The sequence below is a fragment of the Haemaphysalis longicornis genome, unplaced genomic scaffold (genome assembly GCF_048455015.1).
Source record: "Haemaphysalis longicornis isolate Haplotype H1 unplaced genomic scaffold, Haemaphysalis longicornis Haplotype H1 scaffold_18, whole genome shotgun sequence".
Taxonomy (NCBI): domain Eukaryota; kingdom Metazoa; phylum Arthropoda; class Arachnida; order Ixodida; family Ixodidae; genus Haemaphysalis; species Haemaphysalis longicornis.
In genome coordinates, this window is record NW_027526282.1 from 4060028 (window position 1) to 4086899 (window position 26872).

A 26872-nucleotide genomic window follows, 5' to 3' on the forward strand; every position below is an offset into this window, starting at 1 on the left:
TTCAGGCGCCCTGACCGTCCAACGGGTATCGTACACAGACCGGTGTATTGGTCTTGCATAGCCATTGAGTACGCTCTGGAGGCACATCACTGGGACGCCTTCCCAGAAGCGCCGGTTCTTTCCTCTCGGCGACACTGTTGTTCCCGCTTCAGTTGCTTTCAACCGTTCCTTCCAACAGCGTGCTTTATCGGGGGTTTTTTTTCGTTTTTGGGAGGAAACCATTGCATGCCGTCTTGTTGGCCTTTGTGGGCGAGCACTGCTCCAGACGATCACAACGCAGCTGAAATTATACTAGAGATTGCTTATGTGTAGTGGCGCCGATTTTTTAGTAAAGCGGCACACTTGTGAAAGCCCCGACATTTCATTTCATTCTTGCGTGGTGTATTAATGACGTATACCTTGACGACGACGTCCTTTTAAAGACGATAGTCTTTCTCGGGCTACTTGAACGCGAACAGTTTTGTCTGTCTGTCTGTCTGTCTGTCTGTCTCTCTGTCACTCGATTTAGCCACCCGGCCAAACTGAACACATGCTGCGCAATAGTCTTATATACCCACAGCCATAACTAAACGTCTAAGTCCGGTGGAAATGTTGATACGTGTCAAAATTGTTGAACAAGAACAAAATATTACGCAAATATGAGGCCAAAAAACAATACACAAGGAATATTTACAATGTTCCTTTATGGATGTTTGATTTTTGCGATAGCAAATGAAATACTATGTCCACTGCAGAAAAAAATTCACTGCGTCGCCTACTGTCGCCAGCTGCACTATAACTTCTGGCGGTATTTTAAGAGACGAAACGGCAAGAATTACGCAAGTTTCTACTGGATACGTTCCACGTTCCGCTTTGAACGCACTTAAAGTGAGGAAATGTGGTTCAATAAATGTTGAAGTAGGGCGCCTCAATTTACGCGCGCCTCCACCGTACAGCAGCGCTGGCATAAAAGCACCTGGCCTGGAGCAGTAGAACGCGGTAAATTTAAATGGACTTGCGCAAACCAGCGTTGCGCTGCTGAGCACGAGGTCGCGGGTTCGATTCCCGGCCGCGGCGGTCGCTTTTCTGATGGAGGCGAAAAGCAAAAACGCCCGTGTGTACGAGATTTCGGCGCACGATAAAGATCCCCAGGTGGTCAAAATTAATCCGGAGCCCTCCACTACGGCGCGCCTCATCGCCTGCGTTGCGTCGGCGCGTTAAACCTTACAATCAATCAATCTTGAGCAAACCTCTAGCGTGTTACCTTGGGAGCAGGGCGACGGGAGAGGAAGTGTAAGAGGTGAGCGGGAAAGCGAAGAGCGGCATTTACTTGGCAGATGTCGACGAAAGACCCTAGCCTTTCGTCGACATTTGCAACGAAAGGAGCAGATATGCGGCCATTGTTTTTTAGCTTGTGATCCTGCATTTATAGAGCTAGAAAAATAGGGGGCGCTCTTAGCTAGTGGTGAACACCAAGTTACTATGCTCTAATTATAGCAAAGCTGCAGAATAATACTGGAGGAAAGATCTGTTCGGGGATTAACCTTCAGTGTATTTTTCTCAATTTGTATTTCTTGAGTCGTACACCTTGTTCGGGTGGTTGGCAGGTGGCTGATGCGCATCATTGTACTTCTTTCATGAGTAAAGCAACCAATCTTAAAATGGAGACAGCGACACTGTGAGCTATTTCGAGGAACACTTTAATCTCGAGTAGTGCATGTTGCCTTCACCTACGCTATGTAAAATATTCTCTGTTTATGTGACGGAAGTCATTTTTTTTTAACAATTCTTGAATATCTACACTCCAGCGCCATATCCGCGGATTAACTCGTTAAAAAGGCTGCAGAAATGCATTAATGCATTTGCAAGTTTAGAAGGATTGTCTTGTGGCCTAATCAGGGAAGTAGGTTAGCAAATTTGTGAATAAAAAGGGCCAGTTTATATCTTGGTCCCAGATTATGTATACGGTGCCGAAGAAGCTCTACCTCGTCGTCATCGTAATATTAATTATCACCGTCCTCGTCACGTAGTATTGTATACCCTGCAGTGCCTATACGCGCCGCTGACATTGGAGACACATTGTTACGTTTGGCCGAGCTGGGATCCAGGCCGACGCATAAAGTCGACGGAGAGTGCTGAAGAAGCCACGTTTATTGCGGCTCCCTTGCCGATCGAACAGACAAAAACTGTGGTTGATTCCTCTGTCTTTGGAGTCGGTAAAGCCCGAAAGTGAAATGTGCTGCGAAATATGCAGCTGAGCATGATTTGCGGGTGGGCGGCTGTCTTGTGGGTGTGCTTGGCGAGCGACATCCTCCTGGCGTGTCGCTTCGGCACACGTGTACTGGCATCATTTCCGTGATGGATATGACGTCAGTGAAACCTTGGTGTATCCCGGCATAATGCACTGTCGTGTTAAAACATAAAACCCGAAAACGAACAACCCTTAGAATAACGTACTCTTTTGTACTAAAGGCTGCTTCCCCGCAAGAAGACCCTGTGTGCAGGGGTGCACCCTTTACAGGCCGCTTGCTTCGTTGTCATGGCGTCACTTCTGTGACGGATATGGCGTAAGTGAAATCTTCGTGAATCCCGGAATAAAAAATAGCAGCACCAGTTCAGCTCGGCTATGCCAGGATATACGTAGCGTGAGCTATGTATATCCTGGCATAGCAAGAACAGGTGCGGAAAAGTCAACCCAAAGCCCGCCTACAACAGGAAGTACGTCACAATAAAACAGACGCAAAACGGGCGTTTTCAGAATGGACAAACATGAGGATACCGTCCCTGGCCGGCGTCTGCAGCTTTCCACACATGCGCTCGACTGCAGACGCTTTGGAACGACTGGTCCTGCTTCGACGCTGGTGCAACACACACACACACGCACACACACACACACACACACACGCACACGCACGCACGCACGCACACACAAAGTCCTATGTTATGACGTAATAATCTTGTATTGAAGTACAATCAATTTTATTTGGCATCAGAAGGGGGGGGGGCAGTTACAAGCTCTGAGCGATGCTTCGAGAAGTAAGGACAGTCCCGTAAAGATGTTTGACGTCTGCTTGAGTAGTACGAGTAGATTCAAAGAATGAACACCTCGAGAGGAGGGGAAATGATATCCACTTGTTGATGATGTGCGGAGCATGTGCTGCGTTGACGACTAATGTATTGGTGAAGATTTCACCGGAGTGGGTAAGGGGGGTAAAATCTGGGGGTTTTCCTCCCGAGATTCCGTCTTCGCGTATCTTTTTCTTGGCCGTGCAATATCGGAGTCGTTTTGTGAAAGGTGGATCTGGAGGAGGAGGCGTTGGGGGGGGGGGGCAGCCAGAGGAGGGGAAGAAGTACACTTCTGGGCCGCTGGAGGGCTTCTGATTAATTTTGACCACCTGGGGATCTTCAACGTGCGCCGAAATCGCGAACGCACGGCCGAGATAAATTCTTGCGGAGCCAACACGGCAGAATTTGATTCGCCGACGGTCGCCTGTGCACGTCACTTTGTTGACTGCTTTTACGACACAGTTGGTTTATTGTGAGACACCTGTAAAACATTTTTTTTTCGGAACCATTGCATTCTTTTTTGGCGACGTGACGAAATTTTTAAGTTGAACACCTAAAAGGACATCCCTTTAAACAGACTATGAGGTAGGGGAGGTACCGAAAATAGAATAATCAGTGTGTAACCATGTCGTTGCGTTAAAATGGCGTGATCAAACGGCACCGGAAGCACCAGTTCCATCCCCTTAAGATCATTATTGCCGGCAGCATTTGTCGGTTGTCGCTAGGTCACAAGGCACTGTGAAAAAGTGCGTGATGAATAGCTATCCCCCCCTCCTCCCGCATCCGATCTCTCTTTCTTATTACCTGGGTTAGTTTTTATTCTAATTTTGCGTTAAAATTGACATAACTGTTATTCGGATGTAACGATCTGTGGAATGAACCAAACTGCTATTTTTATTGTTCCTTTAACATTCGTTGTTGTCTGGGAATGGCTGGTGAGGTCGAGGTGAAGGTGAAGAACCCAAGTAATAAAAAATAAACATTTTCAAAAACAATATATTTCACTTGTACAGTTGAAATGGGACGCAAAATAAGACATCGTCGGTCACCATAGACACACACGATTCTTTTACAGTACCTAAGTTATAAAATGCTGTCTTGCAATTTCCAAGTTTACAACACAAAAACGCCACGGTGAACAAAACATTGAGCGGTGATTGCAAAAGCAGAGGCCATGCACAGGTTCGAGGGGTTAGTGGTGCACGTATGCAGTGCTTGATGACGCTGTTGTATGCAAAATTAAATTCTGCGTAAGAATGCGCACCACAAAGTTGATGCAAAAACATATACGAAACTGCGTAGCGGAGCAGAAACGCAGCATGGCTAAAGTACACGTAAATTCCACGCACAAATTGAATTCTCGATTGCACAAGTCGTGAGTTGCAGGCGAAACATAACTCTGTGCGGCCCCTCACACCGTGAAGTTGTGAATTAAAGCCACAAAGACATTGTTGATACGAGCTAAAATCCTCGGCGTTGTGACACTTCGCGCAGACGGTACTTGAAATGAGGACAGCATGCAATGCCTCACCGGAAACTTTATTTCTCAGGGTGTCATTTAGCTCACTTGACTGAACGCACGTTCAACGGTATTACGGTAATATTTGCAAGAGGCAGTGTCTGAACAGGGATAGAAATGTGCGAAACGAGTGGGAACAAGGAATCTGCGGCGCAATTTTCAATATTTCTGGCGGTTGCACCACACCTTTTAGATTTTTTGTTTTTTGCAGCTGATATTCTTCGCGACCTTTTTAGCATTCGCGTGCAGTAAACGGTATTCTCAGTACTGAAAAATCCCTAAAACTGGGAAGCGACCATAAAACTGTCATGCGAAAACATTTCGGCATTACCTGGCTCCTGAAGCCTGAGTCATTTTCCCACTTCGGATTATTTCAGTCCACTTGTTTAACGTCCCCTTAAAGCACGCAATTATTTGATAATCTTTTCTGCACCCGATGATTAATCTTGTTGTCGTGTCTTCCATGAGGTAAACATTATTTGCAAAAAAAGAACTGCCAATTAAAAACTGAAATGCGCCTTACCTCGAAGCAATAATTCATCCACTCGGACTGTTTAAGAGATGCCTAAATTAGGCGGCTACAACGGGATAGTGGGCAATAGAATACCTGCCACTTAAACACTTTGTTTCAAGCAATGATTCTATAGAAGCGACAGGAGTGCCGTAATATACCCAGAACTGTACATAACACATCCAGAAACAGCCTAACATACAACCATTTCTGGCGCCAAAATCAGCCAAAATCAGCCCAATATGGCCATTTATAGCCATACGTTCGTCTGTGACTGTGACGTCGGCGCCTCTTTGATTTTTTTTTTCTTTTTCTGACCAACTCTAAGACCATCGCTTGCGAATTTAAACCGCTCAATGCTTTCGTGATAGTCGTATACCAGCGCTTCAGGAAGGTGGGTTCTCCCTATTATTCGACCTTCCCATCTCCACCCCTAGCGACCCGGTGGCCCTCTAGTGTGGCTTGTGGTCTACTGCGGCCATTTTTACGGTGTGTGCGGGAAGCAGGGGCCTCGAAAGGAAGGTAAATGATTGCAGCCGTGTCGCTTCACAGCTTCCCAAGAGCAAGTCGCAGCTCGCACGGCCCATGATTTTTCTAGGTGACGCTTCGATGTCGCCGGATACAAAGGCTAGTTCCGATGACTGCAGGTCAGTTCTCGTAGTCACAGCCCTCGAGGAACCGAGACACCTTGGTGTAGAGGCACTTTCGCTCCCAGCCGGTCCTGCACGGAATGACAAGGACCGAGAAAGAGGGGGGGGGGGACGGAAGAGAAGCCGAGAGGCACGGTAACGAAAGTATTCCGTTGAGCGCGAATAATTGTTAGAATTTTAAAAATCATCAGTGTATGGAGAGAGAAAGAGAGACAAAACCTTATTAAACTGAGCTTGTCTTTAGCGTGAGAAGTTGGCGGTCGTTGTTATCAGCCCAACGACTACCGAGGCGACCCTTACGATCAGGGACGTCTGTACCTCCCTGTCGGGGGTTGCCAGTGCTTCTCTCCACTGCTCAGCTGTGGTGATTCGGGGCTTGGGGTTTTGGGGACAGGCCCACAGAATGTGGGGTAGGGTGGCTGGGGCTGTGCAGAGGGTGAGGTTCGGGAATGGGACTTGTTCTCGTGGATTAAGTGCAGGCGTGTTGGGTGTGGGTATGTGTTTGCTTGTATGAGCCTCCAGTCTTGCTCTTGGGCGGTTGTGAGTTCCGGGTGCGGGGGTGCTAGCTTTCGGCGGCAGAGGCGGTAATGTTTCGTAATATCGGTATAGTTAAGGAGACTGTCTCTGGATGACCTTGCCCCTTGGGATGGGTCGGGCGCCACTCCAACGCGAAACCTTCAAAAACATTATAAAATATTTTTTGTAAAATTTTGGTACACTCTAAAGAGTCGATGCATACTGGTGTTAGTTTGGATGTAGGCTACCGCATAAAAATACTTGTCAAGCAAAATAAATATTTTAGGATATGTTTAAAAGGGGCCATGAAGACAGAGCACAAGTTTGTCACTCGAAATAATTGGTGTTTAATGGTGACCTCAGCGCTTGCCCGGCTGAAAACGACGCTGTATTCACTGAGAAATTAAACAATGTAAGCCAAAATTTCAATTCTCCCGCCACATCGTGTGTTTCCTGTCTCCGACAATGACGTGCCAAGGGCAGGTGAATAAAACAAAAATTAGTATGTTGACTAAGGCTACCAGCCACGGCAAAAACTGATTTTGATTAGCCTGGTTACCGTCTGCCTTAATAGATGGCGCAACGATTCTTCTGACGTGCCACTGTCCGCGCACAGTTTTTTTTTTTTCTGACCGATTTTGTACTTGGCTCATTCTTGTGGATAGTTATCATGTTGTAGGATATTCTGTACTCGACAGGACGGGTCACGTAAGAGGCAGTATCACTGATGCCAGTGGATTACTCAATGTCGTGTCAGACAAGCTCTATGCAGTCGACGGCTTTGCAGCCATTTTTTTCTAGATTACGTCGCTGTGTGCGGCGTCGGCCGGCATAGGGCGCACCGTACGCACTAGTGCTTCCATGTCTTCGTGCTCGTTCGTAAATTCCATTGCGCATCCCAACATTCTTCCGGCTATAAAACGAATGGGCACTATATTTCGGCTGAATAGCTTGTTCTGTAAGCTTATAATCCCTGTTTAACCTGTTTAATTTGCGTTGCAATTTGTCGTCTTCAGCCAATCGCTACAAACTGCTTATCATACGTCATCGGCTCAGTGCGGAAAAGTGGCTGGGGATTCACATGACTATACTCCATTTTCTTAAGTATACAATTTACTTTGGTGAAGCTTGCGTTCAAACTGTCAGTGCTATTACAACGAGGTAATCTTTCGACTGGACCAAACTTGCATTTTGCCTTCATGGCCTCTTTAAACTCACCTTCCTTGACCATACCGTTGTTCAAGGCATACATTTCCCGTGCCGTGCATTCGTCTTTGAAAGGGATGACAATAAAGACTGCTCTCTCTCTCTCTCTCTCTCTCTCTCTCTCTCTCTCTCTCTCTCTCTCTCTCTCTCTCTCTCTCTCTCTCTCTCTCTCTCTCTCTCTCTCTCTCTCTCACTCTCTCACTCTCTCACTCTCTCTCTCTCTCTCTCTCTCTCTCTTCTAAAACCGCTACAATAATTTGTAATGTCTATATGCAGTCAAACAACTTAAAACACAGCATCGACCGCAAAAAAAAGCATTTACTATGTTTGTTCCAAGCAGCTCTGTGAACGAAATGTATACAGTCGACGTATGAGTTGAAGCAGTGAGCAGAACAAAATACATAGCTCGTTAGGTCATCTGGCGACGAGGAAATGTATGGCATTAATGAAGACATCGGCGTAGGCTCTCATAAGACCGTCTACTAGCAACCGCAATGGCTTACTTGATGTAAAGGGGTGAGTTACTGAGGTCTCGCTGTCGCGACAGTTTTTTTCTAATACGAGCTATGTGTCGAGATTTGGGTGCCTGTTGAAGGGGTCATAAATACAACACCCATCGCGCTGTTCGTTCGTTCGTTCGTTCATTCATTGTATTGTTTGTTCGTTTGTTCGTTTCACATAGAACTAGCCTTTCACGGCTCGTTGAGCTCCATTCAGGGCCCGAAGAACGTTTAAATGCGAAAGCATTAGTGGATTAATTATGTCAAAAACCCCTTGCCGGGCGACACAAGAAAGAAGTGGCTCACAAAATTACCGACGGATCCGAGGGAATAAAAGTAATCGAATTTAAAGGGAAATTGTATAAAGTCGAATCCGGATGGGAACCGGACCCAAGGCCTCCGGAATGCAGGACAAGCACGCGTTTCCAACGTGAGCGCGGCTCGATGGCTATAGCTGACCAAAAGTGAACCCAGCTAATGCGTTGGGGCCTTCGCCTTTGAAGGTGGGTCAGAGACCAGGTTTACTGATTCTCACATGAGTAATTCGAGCATGCTAATAACAGAAGTAGCAAATAGGCGGGTAACAAACTGCCTTACCGCCCCATGTCCTCTTTCACTGGCGATGCGAGCGCGCATGCGCCGGCCTGACATTTGTAGCGCCATCATGCGGTGTCCACTGAAACTCGCGATCGTAAGGCGCTGCCGCAACAGGTGATGTGTAAGCAGTGCGAGCGCAGGTATGTTCCGACCTGATGTTACACCTAACGTAATGCTTTGAGCTCGAACGTCATCAACCGGAACCCCCCTCTTGGCGTACAATGCGTGCAGGCAAGTAAATATAGACGCAAAGGATGATGATGATTATCAGAGGAAAAGTAGCCGAAGAAGGCTCGAGCACTGAGAACGCTTTCAACTGCATTGTTGCTGTTCATGAATTCATGCGATAGGCATCACCGAGGTAAACGTTGCTTTCAGAATGATCTGGGGCCATTTTGGCCGGTGCTGTTGCGCCGGCGAATTTTATCATGAACGAATACAGGGTCCCCCGCCAGAAGAAGGGAGGCTGTTGTTCTGGCATAAGTACTATGTCCCAAACGGTCGACATCCTTCGCCGGTCGGATTTTATTGGATAAATGGCAAAGCTTATAAGGGTGCAAGTCCCAGACTGCGTGGGCGAGTGGTCGTGTGCACACGCCACACGCGACAAGTACCATCGTCTGGGTCATCTCCAAGTAATTTATGGTTAACAGCTATTCAGACAATGTTTCGCGCCAGGCTATAATGAGGTCCCTTGGCAAGTCATTAATTATGAGAACAGCAGCACGAGACGGTTGTTCCGCCCAATCCTCCCGCTCGTCGCGGAGAATATGTCTTTGCTATTCCGTGTTTGCCGACTCCCCTACCGTCACTGATAAGGACAGGCCAGCTTCCCTGCTTGCTGCGACGGTGATTGCGCGCGGCGCAGAGGCTATTTTTCTGGCCACTGTCTTAACTCACTGTTGGCGAAAGGTTGCAGGAACCATTGGGTGAAGCGTGGCGAGAGCAAGAGCGCCCGCGGTGTGGGCTGGTTGGAACGCAGGCATATGAAGCATTCATCGACGTGCACATAACAGACTCAACACACTCGCCAGGAATCCAAATATTAGGCGTGCTGGCTTGAATCACTTGGACGAGTCAGCTCTTCGCGCAGACGACGTTTTGGAAACGTCGACATTCTTTCGTTTTTATTGCGATGTACCTCTCTTTATTGAATACCATCTATAACTTTAAGCTCGTGCCCTTCCTGCAAAAAAACGTGATGGGATAGGCAGTATGTCTGAATATATAAATGGTATTCTTATAACGCGTGAGCGGGCACGGATTGACATACCGTAGGTAGGGGGGAGAAAATGGGAAGCGAGAGCACCGTGAATAATGACCAGGAGGGGGTAGCACCCAATGTTTGGAGTTCCGAAGGCCCTGGCGAAAGAATATCCGCGACCGTTTGTGTTCTTCAGTTGCGGTGAGAGTCACCCGTCGCTATCGCTGTTGGCGGTGTGCACGGAAACGGGATCACATAAAGCTCTGCCTGCAGTTTACGTTTGTCCACGAGACTAATGGCTCGATAACTCAATCTGCCTGATTTGCACGCACTGTTTCACGGAGATTAATAAAAATGGAGCCTGCTGCAGCCCGCTCCAGTGCGGTATCTCCTTGAAGCTCTATCCAAATGTTCGCTATGGTCGTTCGGGTCTCTTTGCTCCATATCCACAAGCGAGTATAAATGGCGGCGGGGGAAATGTACTGCCGCTCCACAGGCTTTCCTGATCAGCGCTGGGGCAAGCGTGGCAGCTAGAGCCCCGTAGAACATATTATTCGTACCCGTTGCATGTTTCCAGACTCCAGTCACAGCCAGTCGATCAAACAGGGAGATTAAGAGGACGTGCTTCAGTGATAATGACGATGGCAGTGGAAGTAGTAGTGGCTGCTTATTGCATCGGAGTAGGGGACTTGATGGCACATCATTGGCAGCAATGGTTTGCTTTGTTCTCAGCACTGCCATTAATACCGAGTTGTACAAGATATTAGGAAAATCGCAACAATTATAGTAACCTCCGCGGGTCGCAATTTCAGACATATTTCAGGAGATATCTACAGAATAATGCCACCTATCCTGCGCTATGTATACTGCTGACTCTAACGATACTCTAGCGATATTCGATGAACGTGTTAAGCTATGCATGGCTAATATACATCTAGTACCGCAGCCTGTGAGCGAGCGAGCTCACAAGGACTGCTAATCCCTTTCACTTTCGCCATGCTGGTTTTTACACTTTCTAAAGCAAATGTATCACACCCCGAGGCGCGACAGTGGCTTGTAAATGCGTCGAAATATCGGCGACATTAGCATGCTGGTATTGTTTTCCCCGCACAGTTCATGTCAAATATCTGTCAGATCACATCTTAAGGTCTTCTGTAACCAATTAGAATAAGGGTTCGGTTTCAGTAAGGCACTCTTGAGGGAGAGTTTTCTTTTTCGGGCCTTCTCTACATAGTAGATACATATTTGCAAGCCGCGGACCTCGCTTTAACCTCAGAGTTGCCTTTCCTTGATCTTTAAAGCCGAAGCTACATAAAGCAGAGGGCCCTTGCAAAAAGGAACGTTGCGATTCTATTAAAGTTTTATAGAGTTCTTATAGAGTCTAAAGGAACTTACTAGAAACTCATGGCAGGCTGATGCCCTAACGAGTCATCTTTATAAGACCTCTATAGAATTAAAAAAAACACCTCCCTGTAAAAACTCACTCTACTTATCTCTACAAAATCTCTATGGAATTTGAAAAAAGACCTCCCTATAAAAACTATAAAATGGTAGTCGTGTCTAACCGCGAACCACTGGAAGCCCCATTACCGCTGCGCAGCCTCATCTGCACCCCACATGACTCACCAGTACTTGAATCCCCACAGGTGGCGTATGAGCCCCGCACAGCGGATGTCATCCTCCAGGTGCTCGTCCAGGAACGCTGCGGCGGGAAAAACATTACCCGCGCATCTGCTCAGCTCACTGCAATTGTCGTCGAAAGACGATAGTCTTCTGCCCCCTCTGCCACATAGATACCTCGCCTCTCTTCCTTGCTCACCTGTCACGTTCTTACCCTCCCTTCTCGCTCCTGCCATGATAAACACGGTGGAGGTATTCCAAATTCAACTTTCCCGCGTTCCACTGCACGCGCCATCTACTGGAACCTTTCGGTACTGTTGTACTTGAAACACTGCCACGAGGTCAATGCTCGCTCGAGCTGTTTTTGTATTCTGGGGTTAACATATTGCTTTCAACGCGTATTTTTTATTTGCTATCGCAAACATTAGGCATACGTTTATTTTCGATTAAAAGAACCCTGCGAGTACCAGGTGTGCATAGGTGTTTTGCCCCAAATATGCCTAGTGTTTTCTTTTTGCTCTAGAATGTTCACAAGTAGGAAGCATGCTTGCAAATTTAGTCGTTCCGAAAGGTTTTGCCTGTATGAACGTCGCGTGCAAAAAATTCTTTTACTTTTGGCCGGATGGCTGAATCGACGGACGGACGGATGGACAGACACACAGACAGACAGACAGACAGACAGACAGAGAGACATAGAAACAGACATAGAGACGAACATTTTCTGGTTTAATACGCCCAAAAAAGACTATCGTCTTTAAAAAGACACCAATCGTGGGGTGAATGAACGCCATAAAATTTTCGGACGAAGCATAGATTCGATTATCGGAATGCGCCTCCCAGGCCCATGCACCTGCCACGAAAAAAAAATTAAAACGGTTCGTCAATGTAGCTCCAACACTTCACTATTACGATATATCGGCCCTGGAGAGGTTGCGGAAGGTCCTAGAACTCTTCTTGTACAATACATGTGAAAGCAGACGAAGTTACCTACTACGCCGAGGTAACTCAGCAGAAAGTGCGGAAATAGTCATTCTTCCTACCTTATGGTCATTATCGTCGTACTTCGGGTTTGATAAAGAGCGGAGTCTCTTTAGCATCCGCAGACACTTAACCATAGCCGTGAATTCTATTGAACATTGGCCCCTTTGCAATAACTGTGGTTTAGAGCAGTCATTCCTGACGTCCGCGACCGATGGACCTGGTACCGGCGTTTCGGCAGAAAAAGACCAGATGGCTCCACACCTGTTCCCCCTCCTACCCTTCCCTGCCCCGTGTGCAGTGCCGGCCGACCCACCATACACTGTCTTCTCTGGGACTATGCCGGACCCTCTGAAAAAAGCCGTAGGTGTCTACCTCCTCACGTCACGTCCCTTCAAGAATGGATAACACCTTCCAGCGACTTGAAACATAATATGCTGGACGTACAGTTCTAGTGAAAATGACCTAAATCAAGTGGTCCGTGCACGGGGGGAACACGCGTTGTGATTGAACCCCGGCCCCCCGATGGTTCATTTCCCCTCCTCTTCCTCTGCTTCCCCCACGCGAGGCGTTCGACCTCTCCCTTCTGAATGAATAAATGAATGGAACTTTATTGACATAAGGATGGTGATTCGGCCTAAGTGGGGGCGAGTAAATTCAATAAATTCAGAATAAATTCAGAATAAATTCATTCATTCATTCATTCATTCATTCATTCATTCATTCATTCATTCTTTACCACAATACGTAGTTATAATGGTCTCTCTGACGTCACGAAGCACGCGCAGGACGCCTTCTTCGGCAAAACTGCCTCGCTGTTTCGCCCTTGCTCTCAATGGCGGAAGGATAACTGCCATACTCGGATATTCTCGGCAATAGCCCATGCAATGTATCCCTCCGCCGAAGTGGCGGACCCGGATGTCAGCCCGGGTGCGCGTTTTGAAAGGAGATTGCGCTAAATACATGACTTCGCCTGCTTTTTCTCGCGTAGTTTGTTTGTCGTCGCTGCAGGTTAAGTGTGAAGCACATTAAGTTCGAAAAATCACTGAAACGGCTCGCGTAATGTTGAAAATAATCGCAGTAAGGCGCGCTTTGCGCCGCGCGGAGGAGCGGTCGGCTGCGGTAATGAGGCGCAGTGGCAACTTCCGTTGTCTTTCTTAAGTTGTACCCGAGTTGTACCTGAGTATTGGGGGGCGGAGGTACTTAATAACGGAGGTTCAAGAGGGGGGCCCAAGAAGCGCAATGGCGAGTTATGTTTCGTGCATTTTACGACGATATGTATGTGTCTTTGAACGGCCGGTGTTTTCTGTGCCATTTCGCTCCATGCCTCTGCGCACTCGCTTCGTCCTGAATGCCTGGTTGGTTGGGGATCCCAACTGTTTTCAGTAGCAGAAGTGCGGGTAAGCAAAGACGATGATGGAAGCATGAACTTTTCGCAGTGGTAGTGACGGCCACACCAGATTAATGACGAATCCATACTCCCACGGCGCCAAATTTCGCAATAACTTAACCCACTGGCACAGTTAAATTTGTTTTAATGTCGCCTTAGAGACGTAACGTTGATTAATTGTAGGATTTAACGAGCCGACGCCACGCAGGCGATGACGCGCGCTGTAGTGGATGGCTTCGAATTAATTTTGACCACCTGGCGATTTTTAACGTGCGCCGAAATCTCGAACACACGGGCGTTTTTTGCTGTTCGCCTCCATCAGAGAAGCGGCCACCGCGGCCGGGAATCTAACCTGTGACCTCGTGCTCAGCAGCACAACGCCTTAGCCACTGAGCCACCGCGGCGGGTAGGGACGTAACGTGGTATCTGCTGCGAACGCGGGACTCGGGGAGGGATTCAATTAAGGTTAGTCACCCGCCGCGGTGCCTCAGTGGCTAAGGCGTTGCGCTGCTGAGCACGAGGTTGCGGGTTCGATTCCCGGCCGCGGCGGCCGCTTCTCTGATGGAGGCGAACAGCAAAAAACGCCCGTGTGTGCGAGATTTCGGCGCACGTTAAAGATCCCCGGGTGGTCAAAATTAATCCGGAGCCCTCCACTACTGCACACCTCATCGCCTGCGTTGCGTCGGCGCGTTAAACCCTACAATCAATCAAATCAATTAAGGTTAGTCAATGCACCAACAACGAGGCCACTCAGGCAACGCGCAATCGCAGATTTACCTGAATCCCAGAGCAGAAATGCAGCGAAAAGAAGCCCGTTTACATTTTCGCATTACGCACATTGGTCAATCTTGGCTGGCTGCAATGCTGGGTTTGAACCGCGAAGAGGAGCAAATGTCCGGCGGCGAAACTCAGCAGTCCTGTTGGCCTTGGGGCATGCTTTGGGGCCTTAAAAGTGGCGCTTATTGAACTTTTTTTTTTTGGCGAATTGGCGATTTAGGGCGTCGTTTCGGTATTTTCGGGCCGGATAGTTTAACGACAAGTAAACAAATTACACATAATGGCAGACGATTCCCAGAACAATAACGCAACAAAAAGTACGTCGTGCTCTTTTTTTTTTTTTTTTTGTGCACAATATTCACGTAAGGCACATTAAATATTCCAAGATACCACAACAAGGGCCGCAAAGGACTTCAGTATGTGAAACAGCATTATTCCTACATTGGCAGCACGGTAACTTATGAAAACATGGGGCACGGTGCCGCTATACTCGGGAACAAGTTAATAACGGCAATAGCTCATGTAGTAACATTTGGCTGCGGTGATGACGCACAGCGGCAACTTCCGTTGCCGTTCTTGATTTGTACCCGAATATAGTTTTTTTACGCTTGACGCCGTCCACATGCTAAGAAAGAATGACAAAGCACACGACACGGGACCCAAATACCTCTGTGCAGAACGTTTATGTCCTATTCCAAGAGCCTGGAGGAAAAAAGAGCGGAAAAGGCGAGCATTTTCGTCTCGATCCCCACCAGGAGGACTTGCAACGTTTCATACCTCAAAGCGTAAAAAGCAAAGTGAAAAGCTTCAGGGTCTCCCTCCGCGTCCCCCATAAAGACGCACACGCGCAACTCAGAACGTTTGAAAAACTATCCCTGCAATCTTGCTGACGTTGCAAAACGTGAGTGCTTTGCGCGCACGTATAGGGCGCATCGATGCCCAGAGCCCGAGATGCTCGAGCACTTACTGTGCTCTTGCCACCAGCATGGCCCCGCGAGGGAGGAACTCCGGGCCGCACTCCAGCGACTCGGTGCACCAAACCACAAGCTAGAAGTCTTCCTGTTCCCAACGGATCCGGGCGCCTTCTGACGGGAGGTCTTCCAGCACCTCCTCAACTTCTTGGTTGTGACAGGTCTAGTGCATCGTTTGTAGCCGTCGAGTCTTGGACGAGACGAACGCGACATATATCCCCCACTCACCTCCTTCTTCCCTCTCTTTCTCTCTTCCTATCCTTCGAAACCAAAACACCCACTTCCCTTCCCTAGACTGGATTGTATGAGGGCGAACTCCCCGTTGAGTTCAACAATATCCCCAGTTCTTTTCTCTTAATAAATCACCACCGAGGCATGCACCTTACCGTCGCAAAGCTCGTGGCAACGTCCGTTTCGCATACCAGGCACGTACTTGTCGAAGCAGAAGAACTTGCTGGCCACCTGCAGACACCCGGAAGCGACGAGGAAAGAAATGGGGGAGAGGTGGGAGACACGTACGATGCAGTGCGCAGTAGTTGGGCTAGTTAAAAATTATTTGTATGCGGCACTGCGCGCCGAAAGCAGGGACAACGGAAGGTAATGCGCACAATGCATTGTTATTGTTACCTCCCGTTGTCCCTGTTTTCTGTGCGAGTGCCAAATATGAACGTGTGGTGTATTAAAATAAGGAGCTGACAAGATAAAGCCACACATTTCTGCCTTTTTTGACCAAATAACTTTGGTTTGACTCGCTCGTACGGTAGTTTTCTCTCTTCTTACTGTTGAGTGAGTGAGAACAATTTCATTGAGATCGCCTGCAGATCGGTTTAGACGTCCCTCAGCTTGGAGACGTCCCTCGCGACGTCTTCGCTGCGACGCGGCCTGGACGTCGTCCCGGCCGACCCCCGAGGTTTGCTCCCGAGTTCCGCCTAACGTCGAAATGAACTCAAAGGCTGACTGGGCTAAACGGACTTCGGTAGAACGCTACCTCCAGAGTGGAGTAATCCCCGAATTGCTATGAGTTGGGAAAGGATACTTTACCTATTTCCCACTCCTCGCTCACACAGCATCCAAAACATGAACTCTGTAAAAAGCTTAGAAGACGCCTGCTTCGCCCTTGCGGGTCGAACAATCGACGCGGGCCGCTGCAGCACTCTCCAGCAAAGAGTATGATAGTGAGGGGACCGATTGCGTTACGTATTGTCATTCCCTATGCCATAGAAAACGGCGATCAAGTATCTGCCGCAATGCTAGGCCTAGCGTCCTCTCCGCAGACCGGTGGCGGAGCGCCCCGGGACCAGCACCTACCCATGACTAGGCCACGGCTGCTTGATAGAAACAAGGTCTTGTTTCCATCGAGTGGTCGTGACTAGGCAGCTCGCGGCCGCATAGCGGCTGCCTGTACGCATGAATCGACGCAGGCCGCGTAAGACAGCTTATTGCCGCCCGTCCGAATGTAAAAACGGAGTTACACATTCCAGAAAGGAGGTGACGGTGTGTTGAAAACTTCCGCAGAAATTCAGAGAATTGTCTACTAATGCGTAGCATTCTTCTGCCGCTAGTCATGAGTGTGAGTTCCTTACAGCCAAATATTTTGGTTCATCAAATTTCTGTTCGACCACTTATCTTCATTTACGCTATTGTAGTGATTACAGGCGAAGCTTTCGAGAAATCTGCATTATTGCGAAAATGCAGGGCGTCACACGATTTGCTATTTTCCTTCATTTTGATATGTTGTGGTTTCTTTAGTTTTTCAAAACTTCGTTCGACCAATCGTCTCTATTTACGCTGGTGTAACCATTACAGGTGAAGCTTTCGCGATATCTGCCTTATTGTGGAAATGCAGGGCGTTGTACGGTTTGCCTTTCCCGTATTTTCTTGTATTTTTCTTATTTTTGCTTTTTCCAAATTTTGATGGACCATTTATTTTCGCTTACGCTATTATAACGATTACATTTGGCACTTTCGCGAAATGTGCATTATTGTGGAAATGCAGGGCGTTAGACGTTTCGCCATTGTCTGTATTTTTTTGTATTTTGTTATTGTTTAGTTATTCGAAATTTCGCGCGAGCAGTTATCTCCATTTACGCTATTACAACGATAACAAGTAGAACTTCCGCGATATCAGCGTTTTTGTGGAAATGCAGGGCGTTAAATGGTCCTGGCTTCGGGAGTACTTGGCAAATAATTCTACGCATTAAAATTGTGCTGGGAATTTCGATGAGCGCTGGTTGTAAAAGCGGCGATCCAACCCAAGTTCCCTGCATCCAAGAAATCTAAGCCGGTCTCCAGGCGTTTGGGGGAAAGCACCTTTCTAGCTCTTCGCGTGGGCGAGCGTGTTTCGTTTGTGTCTCCCTCAGGCTCCCCTATTGTATAGGAAGCTTGCGTGCGTCTTCCATTTCCCAGAAGACTATCTTGCCCGTACCTGAGCGTGAAGAAAATTAGCATTTCAGGCCGAGAGCTCAGCGCAATGCCAGCAGTTTGACTATGACATGCTATCGGCCATACCATGCTGAGTGCACCGGTTCTCCTCTTAATATGACGTCATCAACCGCCGGGCAATCACGAAAGGCAACCAGGGATCTGATCGAACCTGCCGGGTGGTGGTCGTTTGTTTCGAAGAAAAAAGATGGTTTGCGTGCGTTTACACATAAAGTAAACGTTTTCTTTTAATTCAGGACGTGGAGAAAACTATGCGGTAATGCCCCCATCATCATCAGCCTACTCAGGACCTCTGCAAGACGAAGGCCATTGACCTACCATTGACCTCCAACCGGTCCTGTCCCGTGCTGCTGGCGTCCACTGTTGGCCACCGAATTTCTTCATTTCATCCCTCCATCGGATAAGTGGTCTTCCCCTTCTTCTAGACTCATCTCTTGGTATCTACTTCGTTATTCTAATTTTCCACCGGTTGTCGGTTCGCCTCACTACGTACGAGCCCATGTAGTGAGACCGACCAACTCAACTGAAGCCCCCATCATTTTTTAAAAGGCACTTTGGCGGCCCATTAACGTTACCCGCCGAAAAGGAGGTCATCTCACCTGGAATATTCCGACGGTGCGCTGTCCGCCTTCGCGCTTGATCTGCATGGTCATGTTGAACTTGCTCACCATGTTTGCCACGCACAGGACTGTACGCCAACGAGGGCAGGTTCCAGGGGTCGGGACAGGGGAGCAGGTGGCCGAGAAAGGAAAGCGCAGAAGCCCGTGTTTAATCGCGCTTGTGTATGAAAATGTGGCTGAGTGAGGAGCTTGGCATAATTACACCCAGAGCACCTGTTCCACAGCTAATTGTTGCGGAACATGCATGGGAAGGCGTGGCTAGCGCTCTGCATAACGACCATCCCCAGCCCTGAAACGGCCCCTGAGGCACCCGCCTAAACCATTGCTCTGTATATCCTGTGTCTGCTTCAAATCCTCGCAACTGTTTGTGGCCTGATCGTGTCACTCACTCACTCACTCACTCACTCACTCACTCACTCACTCACTCACTCACTCACTCACTCACTCACTCACAAACACACACACACACACACACACACACACACACACACACACACACACACACACACACACACACACACACACCGCACCCCCTGATCGCGTCTCACACACACATGCATGGACACCCACGCACACCCATGAGCATGCACGCACGCACGCACGCGCACGCACGCACACGCCCATACGCACACGTGCACATGCACTCACACGCACGCACGCACACGCATACATGCACTCAGTTGATAAGTTTTCTTGTCGAGAAATAATATTTGATATCCGCAGTAACAACACCACAATTCAGAAAAGGTGTGCTTTTTGAAAGGAACCAATGGCAGCGAATCGCTTTGCAGATTGCTCCACATAACAGCATGTTGTCGGCCGTGGAGTCCTGCAAGGACCACTACTGGGCCATATGCTTTTCAACCTCTCACTCACTGGCCTTCGCCGAGTCTTCCAAAGAAGGCTCGTATTCTCTCTATAACGACGGATATGCTTGCTGGAATCAGCGCTTAGACGCCCACAGCTGCGGGCACCTGTCTCACAAAGATCTGGGACTCTGGCGTGTTCCTTTGTATCACCGTCAAAGCCTAAAAATTTCTACGAGCAAATGCGCCCTCGTCAGGTATTTAGAAGTTGATGTCATCACTTCGGTACGTGGGAGCCCAACAGTTAAGGTGTAACCTCTTTGTAGAGCTCTTTCTGCCATCTGGAAGAAAACGCTCGATATCATTATACAGTAATCCCTCGTTATAACGAAATCGCTTTACTCAAAATATCGCTTTTTTCGAAGTTTCTTGTGGCCCCAACCCAAACGCATGCATTTTAGGCCGCATTAGTCGAAGCGTACGAAAAGCTGGACCCGCTTAGAGCGAATTCAGTGGCGAGCGGAAGCGTCGCCGAGCGGCGGCGAGTCATGTGGTCAACATGGCGGGTTAACAAGCTGGTGTTTCCCGGGGCGATGTTCTCGAGCCGGCCACGCTCGATTCGCGCCGTTCGACTTCAAACAAAGGGTCCAAATGCGTGGTAAGGGGATTGGATATGAATTTTGTTCCTAGACATTGGTAAATGGTGACGGTGCGGCAACACTGACACTCGAAGCGCAGAATTAGCAGTGTGGTCTACAGCGGGGCGAGGGAAAACTCTTGTTTTGCAAACTTCACGTCTGCACACCTCGGGAAAAAATTGCCCAGTGATCACGCAAAGCCCCTAGTGCAAAACAGGTCAGTTTTCATAAACGCGTTGTGTACCCACAATGAGCGGTTGTTGTTTGAGCTCAACAAACACAACCTCAGAGTCGAGTAATGGCGTTTGCGGCGCTGTCCAACGCGAAACTCTCGTAGCGTTCCGTGACGCCCGCACCCCTCCACCCCAACCTCCACCCTCCTATAAAAGTGGTCACTGCCTTCTCCTCCTCATTCGCTCAGAAGTCTGCGAGGCGTTCGGATGCCTATTACTGCTTTGTCCAATTGGAGGAGGGGTTGCTCGCGCCTGGCAAGAACATCAAACAACCAAAGCCCACTGCCTTTTTTGCACCTGAATAAAGTTTTGTTTCACTGAATACATCGGGGTTTTATTCTTCGCAGTTGTGGCACAATTAAAGCTCAATTACTTTAGCTTTTCTCCAGTGGTCGCTTACATCGAAATACCACTCATAACGAAATTTTTCGTCGTCCCGATGACTTCGTTATAACGAGGGATTACTGTATGTCTTCAAATTCTTCAATGGAAAAAACAAAGTGATTCTGTGTATACTTTCTGGAAGAAAAAGCCCGATATCGTTATATGTCTTCAAATTCTTCAGTGGAAAAAGCAAATGATTCTGTGTATACTTTGCGACTATTGCATTTGCTAGATGTCGTCTAATATCAACCTATGTGACACGGCGACCTGAGGATGCACATAAGGCATTGCACTCGACCACCCTCGTACAATCTTTCACAGCTGCCTTCGAAAAGGTCCCGTGCGCCTTTTTTTTTTTTTTTTTGCCGCTGCCAGTGGTAAAGGCCGGAGCCACTAGGCCTGCGACTGTCATTCCCACCAGTTGGTAAGTGAATGTTCTTCACTTCTAAGCAACCCTCGATCCCCACTCAAATCCTCGCCCGCATTAGCACAAACTGGCAAAATATTGTATTAGTCAGGAGAGATGACTGAAATACAGGCGCCGCGAGTATTCAGTGGCTCAAGCACCTATCGTCATTTTTGCGTCGACTGGAGTGAACCCATAATGTGGGCAGCCAAGAGAGCAACTTTCTCAAAGATTCCATCCCTAGCAAGATAAAGTTGCCGGACGGGTTGTCACAAATTTCTTTATTATCTCCAAGACCCGTTATATAATCGATACCTCTTGCGCGCCTGAGAATAACCCACACGAAAATGTAAAAAAAAAAAATTACGCCTTTCCACTCAGTGTGAAATCTGTCGGAAGTGCCGAGCAGTGATTCGCCATAATTGGCTGCAGCGCCTTTATCCGCTCACTCCTGTCACCCAATGCATTTAAAATTTCCCGCCTTCGCAGTGCTCGCGCGCCCCCTTCCTGAAACTGCGGCAGCGGGCGTTCTGTTCTTTTTGTGCTTACTTTAATTCCGTATGCTTGAGCAGTTTTGGTCATTTTGAACGCGTATTTTATTTTCTTGCGCGGCTGGAGCCTTTCTGCGGGATTTCGAACGTGCCATTTGTTTATTTATTTTTTTTTTAAGGGGGGGAGGGGAGGGGTCTGGGACCTTTTTGCGCCATTTGGAACGCAACATTTTTTTTTTTTTTTTTTGCGGGGCCGCGTTTTTTCTTTTGTTATCGTAAAAACCAACCCAACGAGCGTTCCTAACTAAATGAACGCGGGGGCTGCCGGTTATATACACAGATCTTGCCTGAAATGCACCTGCAGTTTCCTTTGCGTAAACAACGGGGATACCGCCAACAGTTCACGAGGTTCGAAAGGTAATGACTATTTAAACCGCGTGGCTTTCGAAGCCTCAACGTGACCCCTTGACGACGGTACATAAGGCTCTACTTGGGTCCGTTATCTCGCTGCGCCGCCTGATTCCGGCAGTCGCATCGGCCGTTAGCGAGCTACGACGACAAGGCGAGCCCATAAAGTGTTATGAACTTTAAAATTCCGGCATGTTCACAAATTCTGAACCTAACGAAGGGGATTCATATAAACAAGTAAACGCGTTACGTCAACCCCTCATTATTCCTTAGGCCTGTAAACGTATAGGCTTATCGTTTCCGTCTTAAGATTACTTACCAAAATGTCTAAAAGTAAGTTCCGGCTATTTAAAACTCTCCCCACCCGTAACCGATGCAAATAATATTTGGCTTGAAAGTGGTTTTCAATAATTCAGCAGGCCCGTATACATCCATTGGGCCTATATACATATGACATTGGCTTCCGCATCTAAATACTACCTGTGCAAATGCCTGAAAACAACCTATAGGCCTTGTTAAGACTTTAAGCCACACCGGCAATAAAATAACATTCGATTTCTTGTAAGCATCGTCAAGTCCGAATCCACCGTGCTAAAGACATGAAATTTCACGGAACACTTTTTTCGCAACGGAGAGGCTCGAAAGGACGTAATTTTCAGAAATATCCCTCGTGTGAATCAGAAAGATTATTAAACGTGTTTGAAAAGTACGGTCAATGTTTTTTTGTTCACAAAGCTGTCGATTTGGCGCCTCCGTGTAAAGGTTTATGATACAAATATCTAAACACGATTTTCAGATTTTTTGTACATTTCTTCTTGAGGTGGTTAAAAGTGCTGAACGTAGGTTCCCCACAACATCAGTTTACGTTAGGCTCGTAAAGTTACAAAAAAGGTTTTGGTGCCTAAAGGTTGGTCAGTTGTATGTCTAAAAATAAATACCAGCATATGTAAGTCTAGAAATTCGACTCAAAATGAGGTTCGAAGAACGACTTCAATTCGTGGAACCCCTCGAAACGGAGGACTTGTTCCAAGAAAACATAAATGTGACGTCACAACCAAATGATTGCCGTGTATGTATTTGAGGTTGAATAAACATTGTGCATTCTCAATTGTTTGCAGTTGGGCAGGTTCAATGACATTTTTTTTTATTTCAACACTTATTCACTCATTCATTCATTTCACCACTAAAGATATAAAGATCGGCTAAACCGGCTCTCGAAAATCCTTTCATATTTACGAGAAACATCAAGTTCTTAGTTTCGTTTTTGCTCCCAAAGAAAAACTGCACAAATCATAACCACCGGCAGCATATTTATGTCCACTGTTGGATAAAGCCTTTTCGCGTGGGCTTCCAACTCCTTCTATCCTGTGGGTCCGAATCTTTTCTTTTCTTTGCGAATTTCTTATCTCATCTCTTCAGCGAGCTATCCAGTCCTCTTTCTCATTAGCCATTCTGTACCTTACAGCGGACGCTTTGGACACTCCGCTTCTGGCCACCTTCCAAGGCATCCCCCAGCATTACCACTGTATTAGACAAACCATTTCGCCCCTCACCCACACCACCGTTACCCACACCACCACCCAGTCACCCTCACCCACACCATCTCTCTATTCCCCTCTTGCTCTCCTGACGACCGATGGTGATCCGGACGCCCAGTGACTACTGCTGTCCAGTGCAAAGACCACCAAATCGCCATTTGGAGCCCTGGATGAAGGAACCATAGAGTTTCATATTAATATGTACTAGAGAGAAATCTGGCGCTGTAGTCGCAGGCCGTTGTGGGCGCCGCCATTGCAGGTAGTAACGTTCCTCGCTTACTTGGCTTAGCTAGCAACATTTTTGTCTCGAAGCCAAAGTCAACAAAAAAGGGTAGCATCTTTTTCTAGCACATCGCGCCTGAAGCTTCTACATAATCCCTGACAGATAATACTTTTTGCAGCTTCAATTTCATAATAACAAAACAAATTTGAATAATTCTTTACACTAATATTGTTGGTTTTTGCAGCCAGAGGCGACTTATCAGCCTGTTCATGAGTCATGCCAAGGACAAGTGGAACTTGCCTGCCCGGTACATGACGGAACGCTCGCTGAAGCGCGGCTCCCCCAAACAGTGGCGCCACATTTCCTTCCAGTACATATTAGTATGAAACTCTATGGGAGGAACAGCATCCACTTCCTCGCCACATGAACTCCTTACCCACGTGATCAGTTCGAATTACATGACCGCAGCATTTACTACAGACCGAAATTGCCATAAAATTCAGGATCAGGAGCACACGCGCACCTGTCAGCTCTGCTCGCAACACGACACACGCGTACAAAGCAGCAGCACTGTTCACAAAACACTCCGGGCTGTGCTGAGTCACCATTGGCAAACGCTTTTTGGTGGTAATTTATTTTTTTATGCGTGTCCGCGTGATGTCTGACCGACGCTATGAGGGACTGCACACATCATGAGATAGTTTTTTTTTTCGCAGAAATATGTCCTGGGACGCACATGTTAAGCATCTTATTAGCTCTGTGTCAAAGTGCGTGGGTATTCTAGGAATATACCGATCTTTTCTTCCTGCACGGGTAAAGCTTATAATTTACAATGCACTCTTCATGTCCCATGTAAACTATTGCTTTTTGGTTTGGGGTTCCACTGCGCAGACCAACCTTAACAAATTGTACCTGTTGCAGAAGAAAGAAGTACGCCATATTACAAATGCAGAATATTTTGCACATGCAGAACCGCTATTTAGACGTCTTAATTTGCTACCTTTTCACAAACAATATGCTTACCACCTGCCGACGCGGTACAAATCCTCCATTCATAGTAATCAATCTGCTTCCACACAGTTATTCCACTTAAAAAATATGCCCATTTATAGTATTAGGAATCTAGATTACGCGAACCTTCCATTTTGTCGTACGGAATATGGTCGCCAAATGCTCCGTTATGCCGTTCCGCACCTGTTGAACAGGTTAAGAAGCCAAAACATTGTTTTAGAATTGTGTGCTCCCTCTGATCTTCGCAAAGTTTTATTCTGCGTCGTAGGCCATAATGCAAGTTCTAGAAATTGTGAAGTGTTTTCATTTGATCAGTTTGATTCTTTTCTTTGTAGTACACAAGCATTGTTGACTTAGATTTTATGATGTCATGTAGTTTTTGTAAAAGTAAAAAAAAACGTCGCGTGTACTTTGTAGGGCCCTTTTAGTTACCCTGAAGAACTGCACAGGCATGATAGTATCAAATGATCGCTTATATATATATATATATATATATATATATATATATATATATATATATATATATATATATATATATATACAGTCAAACTCCGCTACAACGAAATTCACGGGGATCGCGAAAAATTTCGTTGTAGCGAGAATTTCGTTGTCGCGGAAAAATCAGTAAATAAAGAAAACAGGGCAGGCGTCTAACTGGCGTCGTGAAATCTCCCACCTATTTTTTTCGCCCCAATGTTGCCAACTTGCTTGGAGCTCGCTCCGCCAAAAATAGCACCCTTTTTATAGCACGGAGTTAATATCGTAATTTGCGGTCACAACACGTCTCGCGGCGCTTAGACCAGCGTTGTAATATGCGCGTCGTACTCGTGGAGATCCGCGCAAAAGCAGGCGTCGCGAAATCACAGCGCGGAGTTTATATTTTATTTTGCGGTCACGGATATGCACAGGATATGCACGACACTCTGGGAGCATTTTATTTCCAAAACTTGACAAAATCGCTGATTTTTGACTGTTTGCGCTTACGCACGAGCAACGGGAGAATGCGCTGCTCACAGTCTGCGAAGAGCTGCATGGCGACATCATCGTCATGGGCGCCAAGGAAACTACGTAAAACGTCCAAGGAGTCCATGACCTGTGACCTGCACAGGTCATAGCTGACGAAGCGAAGCGTGCAGGAGTACCGAGCTAACTCTAAGGCGCCGCTTTGCGCAAACGGCTATCCATTCAGGGGGCCCCGGTCACGTGAGCAGCAAGGTCACTGGGCCCGCCGGCGGGTGCCGGGCGAGCGCGAGAAAGGGCGAGAAGCGGTTTTCTTCTCCTCCGCCGCCGCCGCCGCTTTTGAGCGCCGTCGGCGCCAATGATCCGGACATCGAGAAGCGGCAGCTTCTCGATGTCCGGATGTTCTCAGAAAATGTTGCTACTATATAATTTACATTGTTAGAACTTATCAAAATTAGTTAGAGTGGTTCAGTCCATTGCAGATCGAGTGACTTGTGTCCCGGGAAAATTTTGTTGAACCGGGAGAACAATAAAAAAAGTGGTTCGTTGTGGAGGGAGTTTTAATACATTGGGGCCTATGGGATGCGGGCGGGGAATCGAAAAACCTTCGTTGAAGCGGGAATTTCGTTGTAGCGGAGTTCGTTGTAGCGGAGTTTCACTGTATATATATATATTGTAAGCTATGACTAAGGCAGACATTAGCAGCCGTATGTGGACATTCTCCGCAGTGGCTATGTGCCAGATGCTATGTGCCACCAGCCTCGCTCGCCGCGCATATCGTCGTGCACGCTATCATCATCGGGATGTTCTGGAATCTCTGCGCTCGACCTGAGCTCGCTAGCCTGTCGCTCTCTGAGGGATTAGTTTAATAAACCGGTGCCCGACGACTCCTGGCCTGTGCCTCACATATATATATATATATATATATATATATATATATATATATATATATATATATATATATATATATATATATATATATATATATATATATATATATATATATATATATATGTTGTGATGAAGTGCTGTACCTGCTCTTGTATTGATGCCTTTGACAAGGGTGGCTCGGGCTGCTTCAAGTGAAACTCTTTTCACTTTTTGCCTGAGCTAACCCACGTCTTCATGATGTAAATAAAGAAGCTGAACCTGAACTTGAATAAGAAGGCATTACATGAAATAATTGAGGCACCGCAATAGGAAACTGAGCTCGTCGGTCCAACGATCC

General features: G+C 47.2%; 1 protein-coding gene across 1 annotated transcript in view; it reads right to left on the bottom strand.

The window, feature by feature from the left end:
* Positions 1 to 3766: 3766 nt before the first annotated feature.
* The window catches only part of LOC144166576 (lysozyme C-1-like), a 28849-nt gene continuing 5743 nt past the window's right edge, over positions 3767 to 26872 (bottom strand). The window contains exons 2-5 of the mRNA XM_077696073.1: positions 18526 to 18614; positions 15871 to 15946; positions 11375 to 11450; positions 3767 to 5796 (exon numbers count right to left, since the gene is read on the bottom strand). Coding sequence (XP_077552199.1) covers positions 5724 to 5796; positions 11375 to 11450; positions 15871 to 15946; positions 18526 to 18614 — 314 coding nt within the window. The 3' untranslated portion in view covers positions 3767 to 5723. The remainder of the gene's footprint in view (positions 5797 to 11374; positions 11451 to 15870; positions 15947 to 18525; positions 18615 to 26872) is intronic.